Consider the following 17033-nt stretch of genomic DNA (forward strand, 5'->3'; position numbering starts at 1 on the left):
AATAACACATTTCAATTTTGTATTACAGTTTTAACCCTGATCAAATTTATCCCACATTTGAAACTGCATGTCTTATGCACATAGCAAGAGATCCATCTAGATTAAAGGTGATCAGTGTTTGGATCTAAAAGATTTTTAAATAAAGAGAAGAAAAACAAGTAAAAATAAGGGAAAAAAATCTCAGGAAAGTAAAATGTTTTAACTTGAACCAGTTAACCCTCTAAGTTTCTGTTGCTATGTCTGCATCTGTGATAAGAGTTAGGAAAAGGAACACAGAAAAGACTAGAGGAGCCATTTTCACAGTTTAGTGCGAATTTGATCAACAAAAACCCTTCAGTTAGATGCTAATGTTAGCTTGGTTAGTACATAGCTGTTAGAAAACAAAGACAGTTTGATAAAATTGTTTAAGTTAACTTTAAGAAAAGTGGTTTTGTGTCCTCTGAGGTTGGAAAAATATACCAAAACACCATATTTTCACCATAAACCTATTTTCAATACACACTTAAATGTCACAATGTCATTTTTCCACCTCCATCATACTAAACATTACAGTTTACATTGTACTTTATGGTTTATTTACTCAAGTTTTTTTATCCAGTGCTCCTCTACCTAATTACAGTTGCTAACACAGGATTGGACAGTAGTCAATTTAGGGAGGGGCTTAATGAAGGGTCGACTGGGAACTAATAAAACATGCAATCATTTAATAGTCATTTCCACTGTTTGTATCCACAATCTTGTTCTTCTGGTCACTACACAATGGTCAAAACACTTATACTGAATTATTTTATTTATATTGTGCTAATTTTTTTTCATTTTAACTCCCCTTAAGTGTTAAAATTTGCCCTCTGCTCTTGCAAGCTTGTTGTAAACACAGAAATAGGAGTTGGACCACAGGAGTTTATTTATTTCCTTTGTTTTTTGTTTTTTTTTACTTTTAGAGAGTATGAAAAAGGTTTATTTAGATTTTTTGTCGGTGTTATTGATAGACAGTGTTGTAATTCCATTCACAAAACATGGTATTATATTGTAATAAAAGTCATAATGTGCTCTGTGAGTATGAAATAGTCCATAACTTCAGACGTTTGCCTTCAGTGTTTTATTCTGCGATCTGTCTTTTCTCTGCTCTGTCAGGTGGGATCCCATTCATCTTGACTGGTGAACTGTTTGAACAGTCTTACCGCCCTGCTGCCTTCATGATTGCTGGCACTGTAAACTGGCTGTCCAACTTTGCAGTGGGCCTCCTGTTCCCATTCATCCAAGTGAGTTACCTCTGAATGTACATCAAAGATGGAGAATGTTCATTAACCACTGTAGTGTAATAAACCAGCACCCATACATACATACCTACACACACATACACACACACACACACACACACACACACACACACACACACACTTATATATATATATATATATATATATATATATATATATATATATATATATATACATATATATATATATATATACATACACACACATACATACATACATAGTACATACATATATACATACATACATACATAGTACATACATGCATACATACATACACACACATACATACATACGTGCATACGTACATAGTACATACACACATACATACATGCATACATATATGCAGACATACATACATATATGTGTCACAGTAGAGATTGAAATCCAGTAGGATTCGTAATCCTACTAGGACAGATAGGAATTTTAGTTTGTCCTAGGAGACACTGAAATCCTACAAGAAATTAGGATCTGAAGATTAACCCTACCCCCCCCCCCCCCCCCCCCCCCCCCCAACCCCCCCTAACCCTGACCCCCTAACCCTAACCCTAACCCCTAACCCTAACCCTAGGACAGATAGGATTTCAGTTTGTCCTAGGACAAACTAAAATTCCTATCTGTCCTAGTAGGATTATGAATCCTACTGGATTTCAATCTCTACTGTGATATATGCATGCATACATACACACATACATACATGCATACATAGTACATACATACATACATATATGCATAAATACATACACATACATAAATATACATACACACACATACATACATACGTACATGTTTACATACATACATACACACACCTATACATGCATGCATACATGCATGCATACATACATACATTTATGCATACACATATATACATATATAAATAGACACACATGTATGCATACATACATACACACATACATACATGTTTACATACATACATATATACATACATACATAAATACCTAAACACATACATACATACATAGTACACACACACACACACACACACACACGCACACATACATACATACATACATACATACATACATACATACATAAACACAGGAAGTCACCATCTGATTGTTAGCTACACCAAACCAATTATATTTGTCACATCAACCTTTCCAGTCTATCAAAGTTGTCAGCTCCTCATTAATCCCTGCAGCCACTTGCGGCCACATGATTATTGTCAAGCATCTTTGCAGTCTGCTCTGTACCACCACCTTCATGTTATGCCTGGACTCTCATTAATCAGTGTAATTGCAATTAGATGCTTCTGTGACAACCATTTAACTTTTAATATTTTCATCCACATGAAGCCAGTTCTTTTTTGGCTTCAGGCCTACATTTCCCCTTTGGATGCCACTTAGAGGCATTAATTTGTTTCTGCCCGTAAATGCTGCCAAAATCTGAACAGAATAATGGCTGAAATGCAGAAACTGACTTCTGCTGTGCTGCTGATGTGTTTCGATGCTTAGCTTTGTAAACAAGATGTTATAGGTGAAATGTTAGACATGACAGGAATGCTGAATGTCTATCCTTGTAGTAAATAATACTCTTATTTATATTTTACTCAGCCAGTAAGTACAAATTGAAAAAGGGCAGTAAAATCTTGTGGGCCAGACCTTTTTTATTCCTCAGTACTAGTGATAGCTGTAGAGCCAGAGGCATCATGTTTTTATCAGTGGGTCTGACTCCTTTGAATGGAGTATTTCTAGAATGCATGGACAGAATTTCTTTAACCCAGAAAGACCCAGTGCTACTTTGGTCACAGTTCCCAAGTTAATTTAACTTTTTCTAAGGGATTTATCTTCGTTTTTTTAAATAATATCACACTTTGTATTTTGTGTTTTTTCAGTGAAATTCAGGTATGTTTTTATATTTAATTTGCTGATCATGTAGATCTTCATAAAAGTTCAGATCAAATTTGAGGGTTATTATATCAAAAACAGAGAAAACTGAAGAAAAAAAAAGACTTATTCAACAAAAATACCAATAACAAAACATAAAACAAATGTCTCCATCCACTGTCATTGATCCAACTCCATGGATTTTAAAGCTGAATCAATGTTGTAGAAGATGACAGTGTTTCCATGTTCACTACGGAGCCTCCGAATGTCCAAATGGGTCATATCTGATGATGATTTAAAGCTGAGAAGCTGTATTTTACCTCCATTATTTACATGTATTGACAGGATTAGTGGATCAGCAGTTATTAAACATTTTACATCAGTAGATGCTTTTGGATGCCGGTGGCTGTTTGGGTCTTTATGGGTTAAATTTGGTGCAAACATCATGTGGACTAAAGACTAAAGAATGACAAGACCAGATTTTGGTGAACAAATGTGAAAGGCAAAGGTCAAACATGGTCAAAACAAAAAAAAAAGTGTAATATGACAAAATAATAGGATGAAAGAGTCAATTTTCACACTGAAGTCATCACGTAGTGCTGCTTAATTATGACTCATCACCAGTTTCAATGCCCAGAACTCCTATAATGTCATTTTTCAACAGGTAGGATACCTCATAGATGTCAATGAACATCAGTATGGGTTAGGTGATGTTGTTAAGTAGAACACAGAAGACCAGGGCCCCTGTTCTGTTTAAATGCAGTGATTATTTTCTTCCTTTGTCTTAGTTGAACTACTCCCCTGTGATAGGCAATTTTCTGTGAGCAAGTGCAGAAACACAGAGATAACTGAAGGACACTCAGAAGAGTCTCTGGATGTATTACACAGGAAACGCTTGTGAGCTTGTGAGAACAGATTGCTCAATACAAGAGATTAATGAAGCAGGCTCTGACTGTACTTGTGGATGTGAAAAGCTTTTATAGGACCACCATCATGATCCATTCACTGGTCCAAGATAGACGATGGACTGAATGTGTTGATGTCAGTTGATTATACACCAACCCTAAGGAAATCATAGCCATCGACACATGTTCATAAAGGAGGCAGAAGATATATGAATAATTTGGAAATAATATCCATCTGCCGACCTCATTTGTCTGGAGATGTTAATTCCTTCAGGAAGTATGGGCGAGAGCAGAGCGACATATGCTGTAACCTCACAAGAGCCAAGAATGTTTAACCCATTAAGACCCGGGGCTACTTTTGTGGTGGTTCTAAAATATTATTTTCTCTATATTTAACTTTTCTTAAGCAATTTCTCACCATTTATTATAACTAAGGCTGTCAAAATTAACACGTTAACACAGATTAATCCATCATCATGATTAATCTGATTAAAAATTTTAACACAGTTAACCCATCTGCAGCGTAGAATTACTTTGAACATCTCTGCCAATACATTTGGGGCAGTTTCCAAGTAGAGTTAGTGTCGTGCATGTGCAAATGGGCAGTGGACAGGCAGCAGAACCAACCCAGAAAGATGGAAGACGCTAAACAGCCTGTCGGCCCTCTGGATGGAAATATAAGTACAAAGTGCATATATATTCCCTTCTTTCTTGAGTCTGCTCATGCAAAATGAAACATAATTAATGTAGATTAAAAATGAATGATATTTAATCAGGATTAATCAAAATTAATCCACAGCAACCCTGTGATTAATCTGATTAAAATTTTTGATCATTTGACAGCACTGATTATGGTAGTATCCTCTGTATTTTGCATTTTTTCACTGAAAATCATGTATTGTCCTATATTTAATTGACTGAGCCTCTGAACAGCCAAATGGGTCATATCTGATGACCATGAAAGATGAAAAACTGTATTTCACACCAGTTATTTACATGCATTGATAGGATTGGTGGATCAACGAGTGTTCAACATTTTAGATTAGTAGATGCTTTTGGTCGCCAGTGGCTGTTTATGGGACTTTATGGGTTAAATCTGAAATTTCTCTCAAATTTTCCTAATTTTAACCTAGAGGTTTTCTTTGCCCAAGCCTAACTAAACCGTAACTATGTCATTGTCAGCTGAATAATGATTAGTATCCTTTGCATCGAGAATGTGACAAGTTGCGAGCGTGACTGTGTTGGATAAAATGATGCCGCGATGAGGTCAAAGTTAGCATCATAATGTTCTGTACAAACATATTCCTGTCCATTATTCAACACCATATACTACACATAAAAAATGGTCTGTGAAGACAGCATTTTATTTTCTCACTGAGCTCATACATACTTCTGCCCCCCCCCCCCCCCCCCCCAAATAAACATAATACTTTTTTTTTTCTTAAATCCTTTAACATCTGCATCTGTAACGTCTTTACATAGATATAAACTACAGTTTGATTGGTTAACAGAGACATACAACAGCACACAGGTAATCTTAGTCTCCCATTTATCCAGGTCTGATGTGCATCTTTCTTGATCACTTGATCTTATTTGTTATGAGAATGATTGAAGTGCTTCATATGAGACTTTAAAAACCACTATGTTTTGGTTTTAAAGCAGCCTAATAAGCTAATGCACTAGTTTTAGACAGAATAGCCTATTAGTGTCTGGAATGAAATGTCTCTCTACAAAACTGCAGGGGCCTCTTTCAACTTCTAAAACCTGACTGTTGCTTCAGGCATCTGCACTTCATTGTCTCCTCTCATTTAACTTAACCTCTGTTTTTTTTTCCCATTGTGCCTTAACCCCTGTCTTTCACTGGCTTCACAGTGAGTTGTTTTTCCTCTTTTCAAAGTCTTTTGTTATAGCTCTATTCCCAGTCTTTCTACGTAAGAGTACATTGTATTTGAGTAATTATTAACTGAGACATTGCTTGTTAACTGGTACGTCTTTTGATGAATTAGCTGTTTATAGAGACTTAGAAGCTGTGACTGGTCTTTTGATAAGCTGCATTGAAAAAAATAAAGAAAAAGAAAATACAGATTGGCTCCGATGTAGACACAATGTCAATATGCCAAGTATATTATTAACTGCAAAGCAATGAAAAATGCTTCCCTGAGATAGTTATTGTACAGTAGAATAATGACAATGTATTGATATAGCAGCATATTTTCACTGTAGCTGCTGTATAAAAACTAATAAGGTCATAAATCTGCTTCTTATTAAAACTGAATGTAGATATCTGTGATGTAAATATGTACTTTTATCCATTGGTAACTGTGACCCAATGCAGTAGAAGTGATCGTACCCCTGAAGTCGAAACATCATTCGATCAAACTTACACTTTTCTCACATTGTCTTTGTAGGAGCATGTGAGATTGTTATCCTGTTAATTTTCTCCCAACCTCTCCTGCTTTTGTTACTTTCGTCGATGTCCCATAACCTCAGTGAGCATTCAGGAAGATACTGAGAAAAGACAGATAATTGTCTTCTTTATCGACTGTTTGTCAGTAGGTTTTATTGTGCCATTCATCAGTAGATCTCACAGCAACCAGGAGCAGTAACAGAGTTATGTAGTCTTAAACAGTGTAGGAAAGTAGTGCAATTAAATGCCGCCTTGTTGGAATTGGTTATATCGTTGATTCTGTATCTAGAGGAGATTTAAAAAAAAAAGAATCTGAGGAGTCAAATGTTCTGAACTGATGCCTCTTTTAACCCACAAAGACCTAGTGCCACTTCTGTGGGATATAATTTTCTCTCTATTTAACTTTTCTTAAGTAATTTCTCACCATTTATTATAATATTATCCTCTGTCTTTTGCAGTTTTTCCACTGAAAATTGCCTATTTGCCTGTATTTAATTCACTGATCATGAAAGTTCTTAAAAGCTCACATTAAATTTGAAGGTTATTAAATCAGACAGAGAAAATTGAAGAAAAAATGACTTTTTCAGCAAAGATATGGAAAACTGAACATAAAACAAATGTACCCATCTACTGTCATTTGTTAAAAGCCACGGGGCTTTACTGGTGAATCAATGTTGTAGAAGATGACGGTGTTTCCATGGTAACTACAGAGCCTCTGAACTTCCAAATGGGTCATATCTGATGACCTATCTGATGATGTTTTACACTAATTATTTGCATGTATTGATAGAATTAGTGGATCAACAGGTATTAAACAGTTTAGATCAGTAGATGCTTTTGGTTTACCACACTGTAAAATAGAATACAGGGTGGGGAAGCAAAATTTACAATGAACATTTCGTTGTTTTTTCTCAGCAGGCACTACGTCAATTGTTTTGAAACCAAACATATATTGATGTCATAATCATACCTAACACTATTATCCATACCTTTTCAGAAACTTTTGCCCTTATGAGTAATCAGGAAAGCAAACGTCAAAGAGTGTGTGATTTACTGAATGCACTCGTCACACCAAAGGAGATTTCAAAAATAGTTGGAGTGTCCATAAAGACTGTTTATAATGGAAAGAAGAGAATGACTATGAGCAAAACTATTACCAGAAAGTCTGGAAGATACTATTAAAGAAGAATGGGAGAAGTTGTCACCCGAATATTTGAGGAACACTTGCGCAAGTTTCAGGAAGCGTGTGAAGGCAGTTATTGAGAAAGAAGAAGGACACATAGAATAAAAACATTTTCTATTATGTCAATTTTCTTGTGGCAAATAAATTCTCATGACTTTCAATAAACTAACTGGTCATACACTGTCTTTCAATCCCTGCCTCAAAATATTGTAAATTTTGCTTCCCCACCCTGTATTATTCTGTATTAGAATGACATAACAGCCAAATGCCTACACAAACCAGCAGGAGACGTGCTGATAAGAAATTAGCTTTTCCAGTTGTCATCCATGACCTCTGAGTGAAGAAAACACTTTGGACAGATTGATTGCTTGACTTGTTGTGATAACACAGAAATTCAAGTTAAAAGTACTAACTTGAAAATCTTTGTCTGACTAACTTAGTAAATTTTGTCCACATAATTTACTTGAAAATCGTTGTATGTTCAACATTTTAGATCAGTAGATGCTTTTGGTCACCAGTGGCTGTTTTTGATACGATACAATGTGATGTGATGCGATACGATACGATGCGATACGATACACTTTATTGTCCCCTAAGGGAAATTTGTCTTGGACTCCAAGAGCTGCACAAAGATGCAATCACATAACCCACACATATTGCACATACCCATATCGTACAAGACCCTCATAGATGGTTAAAAAGAAACATGCTAGCAATAAATAAGAATAACAAAGAATAAAATACAGCAAGATAAGATAAAGTAAAAGATAAGAGATAACACTATGACATTATTGCACATATCTGGTTACTTCTGTTTGGGTGTTTATGGGTTAATAAGACCTGTAATGTGGTCGTGTCCTGTGTAGAATTGGCTCCATGGTCCTTATACACACAAACCTACACAACCAACAGGAGACGTGCTGATAAGAAATGAGCTATTTCAATTGTCAGACCATGACCTCTGAGTTAAGAAAGCACTTTGGACAGACTGAATTTGATTTACATTTCTCTTAAGAATACGATGCAGATTAGCAGAGCACCACAGGCTCATTACTCCTGACACTAAAGGAAACACTCCTTGTTCAGCTCTGAGACAAACTAAGAGTGTGTGAAGGGTTGTTAGTCAGGGCCAACATCAGTCCCAGAGCTGTCTTCAAATCCGGTGATGTCTGATGTAGTGTGTGTGAGCATTAGTACTCACCACTACATTATACTTTCAGCACTATTGCGATATAGACCTGCACAATTAACACATCACATGATACGTGCTTTGCATTCACACTTCCTGTCCACTCACACTGTGATACTCTTAGATTAACTGATGTCCATTCAGCAATGACTTCCAGGTTAGCAGTCTGAGGAAGGAGACTGGAGTGAGGAAAATGTGGCTGATAAAGACCCTGTGGTAAAAAAAAAAAAAAAAAAAAGCTCAGCGTTTCTGCAATTTGCAAGTAATTTAGATTCAGAAGGGCTGAAGGGTCTGGCCAAATAATTCACCAACTGGATTTAGCTCATAAAAACCCAATCATCCACCATCAACCAAAAGCATCTACTGATCCAAACTGTTTAATACCTGTTGATCCACTAATCCTATCAATACATGTAAATAATTGGTGTAAAATGCAGTTTATCATCTATTCATGGTCATCAGATATGACCCATTTGGATGTTTAGAGGCTCCGTAGTTACCATGGAACACTGTCATCCTCTACAACAGTGGTTCTCAACCTTTTTTCAGTGACGTACCCCCTGTGAAATATTTTTTCAGCCAAGTACCCCCTAACCAGCGCAAAGCATTTTTGGTTGAAAAAAATGACTTAAAACAGAGTACTGTGCCATCAGTGTCTAATTTATTAAACTTTGGAACTCCATTTGTAGTGGTCTCTCTTGAACTATTTGGAAATAAAAAGATATAACTAAAAAAAGAAAGAAAGAATTAACTTAATTATAAATAAAGATTTGTGCACATAAAAATAATTATCAACATAAAGTGTCCTCCTTTGGGATCATAATAAAGATCTGTTCTCAAAAAGAAATCATTAACTTAATTTTAAATAAAAGCAGAAACTGCTAAAAAAAAAAAAAAAAAAAAAAATTATCATCTTAAAATATCTATTTAATAATTAAAAAGAAGACTGACAACATTACCCACTGTCAACACTGAATATTGCATTGTTGCACTGAACTGAGTGTTCTTGCATTTAGTCAGACATTTTAGTGAGACACTTGGGCTTGTGCTTCACTGAGGGTCTTTGTCATTCTTGGTGGCAGGGAGGCAACTGCTGTGATCAAAGCTCTTTATTTTTAAAGGATTTTTGCATGGATACTACTTTTTAAATATATTTTAAAATCTCACGTACCCCCTGGAGTGCCTTCACGTACCCCCAGGGGTACATGTACCCCCATTTGAGAACCACTGCTCTACAACATTAATTTACCAGAAAAACCCATGGAGTTTGACAAATAACAGTGGATGGAGACAGTGGGTTTATGTTCAGTTAATGATAGATTTTACTGAAAAAGTCAGCTTTTCTTCAGTTTTCTCTTTTATGATATAATAACCATTGAATTTACTCTGAGCTTGTTTGGAACATTTACATGATCAGTGAATTAAATATAGGAAAATACATGATTTTCACAGAAAAACACAAAATACAGCAGACAATATTATAATAAATGGTGATAAATCACTTAAGAAAAGTAAATATAGAGGAAAAATTCATTTGGGAACTGCCACAAAAGTCGCACTGGGTCCTTACGGGTTAACAAAGCAAATAGGTAAGGGGCTTCCGTTGCATAATTACTATCAATATGTAATATGTTTCCGCTGGAAACAACTTCTTTAACCCAAACTGATGCAATGAGTAGCTTCTCATTTTTTCAACAAACATCAATTTCAAAGGGGCCATAAAGTGAGGACTGTGTTCCAAAAATGGGAAAATGTCATATTGTCCAGATTAACCCTATTCCAGAGTGGTGATAAGAGATGTAGATGAAGTGATTACCCATCATCCGTAGTGCCTACAGTGCAAGTGTGTGGGGGTAGTGTTATGATCTGGGGTTTATTCAGCTGGTCCGGACTAGGTTCAGTGACATTAAGTTCCAACAAAATGATGGAAATACAGTTACGTTCAAGCCCAAATCCAATTTTTTTGCCCATATGCGACCTGTATCTGATTTGTTAAAGACAGTTTGAACAGCACAAACCCGACCCAGGCCACTTTCATATGTGGTCCTAAATCTGAAACGTATCTGATATTTTGCAACGTGACTTCAGTCTGAACGGCCAGGTCACATTTATCCGACCTTTACGTCACTGAAATGCGACAAACGTCACAATTCTGCATCCCAGGAGGAAGAGCAGTGGGAAAAATATATTTACTTCCGTAAACACAGTGCATGCCTGCATGGTCACGTATTACGTCAGGACCTCTTTTGCACATATGGGTCACTTCAAGGTCACATTCAGTTTATACTCAAAACTGATAGAAGTCGAATTTAATGAATAATATGAGCAAACACAGAAAAAAAAAATCAGATTTCACCAAAAAATCAGAATTGCGCATTAAGACCTGCTGTGTGAACCGTAGCCTAAGGATTGTGACGTTGCATAAGTGTTAGAACTCCTTGACTTTCGAAATGGTGGATTCAAATGCACGACTCACAACAGCTGAAGATTTTAACAAAAATATTTTAATAATGAAAAAGTGATTAACAAAAAGCGCTCTCAAGGAGGATCTATCAAACTAAAAACAATCTCTATGAAGAACAAAAAACTCTTTCAGAACCAACTTGAAACAAAAACCTGACAAACATGGAAAACACCTGATTGGCCGCTTGACGTAAACACAATGACAGAATCAGACAAACTGGCACAACACAAAGGGAGACAGGACTATTTATACATGAGGTAGGGGAACACAGGTGACAACAATCAGGGGTAGGGGTGACAATCACACTGGTGGGAAAACACACAAAGGGAGGAAGTCAGGGTTTGAAACGAGAGGGAAGAGATGTGTACAAAATAAAACAGGAAGTGCAAGACAGGACCAAATGTGAAACTCTAACTTAACATAAAGTGACTAATCAAACACAGACACAACACTGAACACCAAAGACACGAAACACCAAACATTAACATAATTAACAAATCTGACGAGACACGACAATAACCTTACTGACACAATGATACAGCAGATATGAGCCATAATCAAATCTAATAGTGGTCCAATGAAATATTACAGTGTGGGTGTAGGGGGTGGAGTATGGTTGTGCAGAGAAAATCATAGTTTCCTTCATGTGCAATTTGTTCTCAAAAAGCATGATCAAAATAATTTGTTTGCATGTTTCAAATCATAATATTTATTTCCTTTTTCCCCTGAAATTACAGGAAGAACACACTGTAATTTGGAAATACACACCCTCCTTGTACATCTCTCTTCTAAATGAAAAGAATAAGTAGATGACCAGATGCTGCTTCTCCAGTTTTTCAAGCTTCCATGAACAGTGAACAGTAATAATAGCTGTTAATAATAATGATGATGGATTAGATTTATGTAGCGCTTTTCTATGAACGTATACTCAAAGCGGATACAAAGGATCCATTATTCATTCGCTCTCACATTCTCCCTCTGGTGGTGTAAATTACATCTGTAGCCACAGCTGCTCTGGGGCAGACGACGACCCCTCCGACCACTCATACACAAGTGTGAGTAGCAGCCCTGGAGGCAAGGAGGGTGAAGTTTCTTGCCAAAGGACACAACAGCACATGGACAGAGCGGGATTCGAACCGCCAGCCTTTCAGTTATTAGACGACCCGCTCTACCATCTGAGCCATGGCCATTTTTGTTAACTCTACCTGTCTGAAAAAAAAAAAAAAAAAAAAAACCTGTGTAGACTATCCAGTCCCTAAAAAGTACACAGAAGTGATAGAATGATAAGATGCTTCATGTCAGGCCACTTGACTTAGCCTACATTATGTTAAAATTTAATTGAGAACACTACAGCTTAAAGAGGCCTGTATATTATAATATGCATGCTTCAGTAATTGTTTATTTATCATATCCTCATTGCAATATTAAACAATGCCACACATTATACAGGGTGGGGAAGCAAAATTTACAATGAACATTTAGTTGTTTTTTCTCAGCAGGCACTACGTCAATTGTTTTGAAACCAAACATATATTGATGTCATAATCATACCTAACACTATTATCCTTACCTTTTCAGAAACTTTTGCCCATATGAGTAATCAGGAAAGCAAACGTCAAAGAGTGTGTGATTTGCTGAATGCACTCGTCACACCAAAGGAGATTTCAAAAATAGTCGGAGTGTCCATAAAGACTGTTTATAATGGAAAGAAGAGAATGACTATGAGCAAAACTATTACGAGAAAGTCTGGAAAATACTATTAAAGAAGAATGGGAGAAGTTGTCACCCGAATATTTGAGGAACACTTGCACAAGTTTCAGGAAGCGTGTGAAAGCAGTTATTGAGAAAGAAGGAGGACACATAGAATAAAAACATTTTCTATTATGTCAATTTTCTTGTGGCAAATAAATTCTCATGACTTTCAATAAACTAATTGGTCACACACTGTCTTTCAATCTCTGCCTCAAAATATTGTAAATTTTGCTTCCCCACCCTGTAGATTTCCCTCATATCATACAGACCTAGAGTGTACAACATTAAGCTACTGCATGTGGGGCAGACCCATCGTGGGCCAGCGTGGGTTCTAATGAAACCTTCATGAGTGTCTAGTATAGCTGCCAGATACCCTCTGATAAGTCCAGCAGGAAAACCACAAACACTCTTGTGTGATAATTTGCCTGTTTTTACCTGAATTGTCAAATGCGCCTCTGTGCCCTGAATGTTTCGGGGGGGTATCATACAGATTAATTGTCTTACTGGGCAAACATATAGAGCTAAATAGCCTCAGCGTGGATGCTAAATTCACATGTTCAGCTGGAAGATGAAGATCCTGAACATCAGGGCTGCCTATGGTTTTCCCAACAGGAGCTGGACCCCCTCCAACAGGATCAGACAGACTGTACTCCGTCACTCAGGCTGTAATGAGGAGGGTAACGCTGAGAAGAAAGTCATACATCAGAGTCCTAATGTGAAAACTATGTACATAGACAGACGAGTACTGCGCATGTGAGGGAAAGGATTAAAAGACACACACAGGACTGCATGGGCTGGACTGCTGCCAAATGTGGCTGACAGCCGGTGGGTTTACAGGACTGTCCCTGGACAGGAGGTCTGGCCTATGTTCCAGGGCCCTGGAGCTAGAGTTGTGTCCAGCACCAGCAGATGTGTGCCTCAACAAACTCTCAACCCATGAGCTAGTTTATCTGAGTGGGTGACTCAAGCTACTGTGCAGTGGCGATGTACTGTAACTGCCAGTTCAGTCATGGAAGGGTTATTCAGATCCTCTAGTTCAGTACTTATACAACTCTGAAAAGCAAAAGTTTAAGATTCTAAACTTAACCCTTCAAAGGACCCTCATAGAAATACTCTGAAATACAACATTTCAACCCTACTGTGTTATTGGAGGACATAACAAGACTTTATTACTTTTGACTCAGATTCAGAAAACTTTGCTGATTCCAGATTCTCCCACGCACACACAAACACATACAGGGTGGGGAAGCAAAATTTACAATATTTTGAGGCAGGGATTGAAAGACAGTGTATGACCAATTAGTTTATTGAAAGTCATGAGAATTTATTTGCCACAAGAAAATTGACATAATAGAAAATGTTTTTTTCTATGTGTCCTCCTTCTTTCTCAATAACTGCCTTCACACACTTCCTGAAACTTGCGCAAGTGTTCCTCAAATATTCGGGTGACAACTTCCCCCATTCTTCTTTAATAGTATCTTCCAGACTTTCTGGTAATAGTTTTGCTCATAGTCATTCTCTTCTTTCCATTATAAACAGTCTTTATGGACACTCCAACTATTTTTGAAATCTCCTTTGGTGTGACGAGTGCATTCAGCAAATCACACACTCTTTGACGTTTGCTTTCCTGATTACTCATATGGGCAAAAGTTTCTGAAAAGGTATGGATAATAGTGTTAGGTATGATTATGACATCAATATATGTTTGGTTTCAAAACAATTGACGTAGTGCCTGCTGAGAAAAAACAACTAAATTTTCATTGTAAATTTTGGTTCCCCACCCTGTACAGTGTGTCAGTTCAGTACAGTTCACAAGTAGAACTCATCAAGTTGACCCAACCGACAATACAAAACAATGTATTATGGTACAAATAACTTCAGAATACACCACCAACTGAATTTAGCACTTTAATAGCAGAGGGCACAGAAGAATTGGAAAAACGATTTGTTTTCCGTACCATAAAAACGACGCCCTGAAGGCATCATGACAAACTCAGGAGTCAGAGGGTGGTAGGGCTGACCTGTTGTGGACATTTTTCTCTGCTGCTGGTGAATATTGAAATGGAGACTTCTGCCGGGCGACAAGGTATTTATTTCTTTGCAAAGAAAGGTCAGTTCTGCACAGACCCAGGATGCTTTTGGCTTTCTTCAGCAGCTGCTCCTCCCAGAAAGAGTGTAGGTCTCTCAGTTTGACACCTGTGATTTTGGAGCAGATTTTAACAGTGCTCTGCAAGTTGTTTTTATCCTTCAAAGACAGGCTACGAAACCAGCAAATGAAAGAATAAGTAAGACGGCTTTCAATAAAAGAACAAGTGGTTGAGGATCATTTTGTTTACATTAAAAGAGTTCCTTGCTGCCCTCATTAAACAATCATCTCTGTATTCAGGTCAAACCTCTATTTATTGTCAAAGTGCGAAGATATTTGTAACTCTCGACAATTTCCACGTCCTCTCCACGAATGACACTAACACAAGATAATTATCCTCACACCATTGAACAAATTGTTCCAGCGTGAATTTTTATCAACATTTTTTATTGTTATGTAGAAAATCATGGTTAATGAAGTTACCACATTTGGTTCCTTAACCATAAGTGGCAAAAATACAAACAGTAATTAAAAAAAAAAAACAACAAAAACACATGCAAGGTGAAAGGAACATGTATTTTAGAACATTAGACCAACAGAAGTGCTGGTCCAGACTCCTGTCCACATCCACATTATCCCTTTGAACATCATTCCTTACATTAGTACCATTACTTCATGGTACCTAACAAAGCAGGTCCACTCACTGTTCATGCAGAGGTGGACCTTACAGACCCTGGAGACCACATTGGACCTGAGATTGTTGACTCACTGTCTTCGCTGGAACTACTGCTTGTAATGTATGCGGAAATGACCAAAAATAGTCACTCACCTGATAAAGGGTTTAAAGCATTTCATTTTGTATCAGCAAAATGTGCTTGATATAGACAAGTGAAGTAGATGATGTCACTGGGTACTGAAATTGTAGCCGGCTTCAGTTTTTTGTTGTTTGTTTTTTTGACCACTGAATATGATATTTTTGAATTTTTATTGACGTTTGACTACACACTGATCAGCCATGGTAATAATACTGATTATGTCATTACAATGACACCTTTCACTGGGTTGGATAGGTATCAAGGCAGCAAATGAACATTCAGTCCAGTGTTTTTCAACCTTGGAGTCGCCTGGAGTTCAAATGGGGTCACCTGAAATTTCTAGTAATGGGCTGTATGTACAGCTCCACTACTTCCTGAACTTCAGGTGGGTCCTTTATTTCCTGTCTTTCATTATTGGACACACTGATTAATCCAGGTGTCTGCTACTTCTTGTTGTGACTACTGATTAATTAGGAATACCAGGATTAAACAGTGTGTCCAGTAATAAAAGACAGGAAATAAAGGACCCACCTGAAATTCAGGAAGTAGTGAGGCTGTGCATAGAGCCCATTGATAGAAATACAAAAAAATTACTAATAAAAATATTTTTTTTATTATTCAATATATATTTCATTATAATTAAAACACCACACACTTTTCCTAATAAAAATCAAGTTCAAATAAAATGCAGGAATATAATATCTGAGAGGGCATATCTTGAGTGACCCGATCATGTGACCGCATGCGCATACGCATACGCATCAACCTGCCCGGACACAGTCGCAGTCAGAAAACCGGACCAAACAGGGTGTATGTATGTATATAACACATTATATAGCCAAAATGTCATCTAAAATTAACTTTTATTTGCAACATATTGTAAAGGAAAATCAATTCACTAGCAAACGTGTGCTGTCACTCAAAAGGAAGACACCATTCTGGCGTTGTTTTGGTGATGGAGTTATCATTTTTAAACATACAGCTGCTTGCTGTCAATCATTGTGCTGCTGAAGACTGAAAAAGAATGCTGAAGAATGCATCTGTCCGTGCTCATTGTAAAGGTCAAACTAGATTTACTACCATCATGTAACATGTAACCTTTGTA

General features: G+C 37.0%; 1 protein-coding gene across 1 annotated transcript in view; it reads left to right on the top strand.

Annotated features, from left to right (window-relative positions):
- slc2a9l2 (solute carrier family 2 member 9, like 2) overlaps positions 1 to 17033 on the top strand; it is a 357677-nt gene that overhangs the window by 296068 nt on the left and 44576 nt on the right. Inside the window, exon 12 of the mRNA XM_030134527.1 lies at positions 1135 to 1262. Coding sequence (XP_029990387.1) covers positions 1135 to 1262 — 128 coding nt within the window. The remainder of the gene's footprint in view (positions 1 to 1134; positions 1263 to 17033) is intronic.

Source organism: Sphaeramia orbicularis, chromosome 5 (assembly GCF_902148855.1).
Source record: "Sphaeramia orbicularis chromosome 5, fSphaOr1.1, whole genome shotgun sequence".
NCBI lineage: Eukaryota > Metazoa > Chordata > Actinopteri > Kurtiformes > Apogonidae > Sphaeramia > Sphaeramia orbicularis.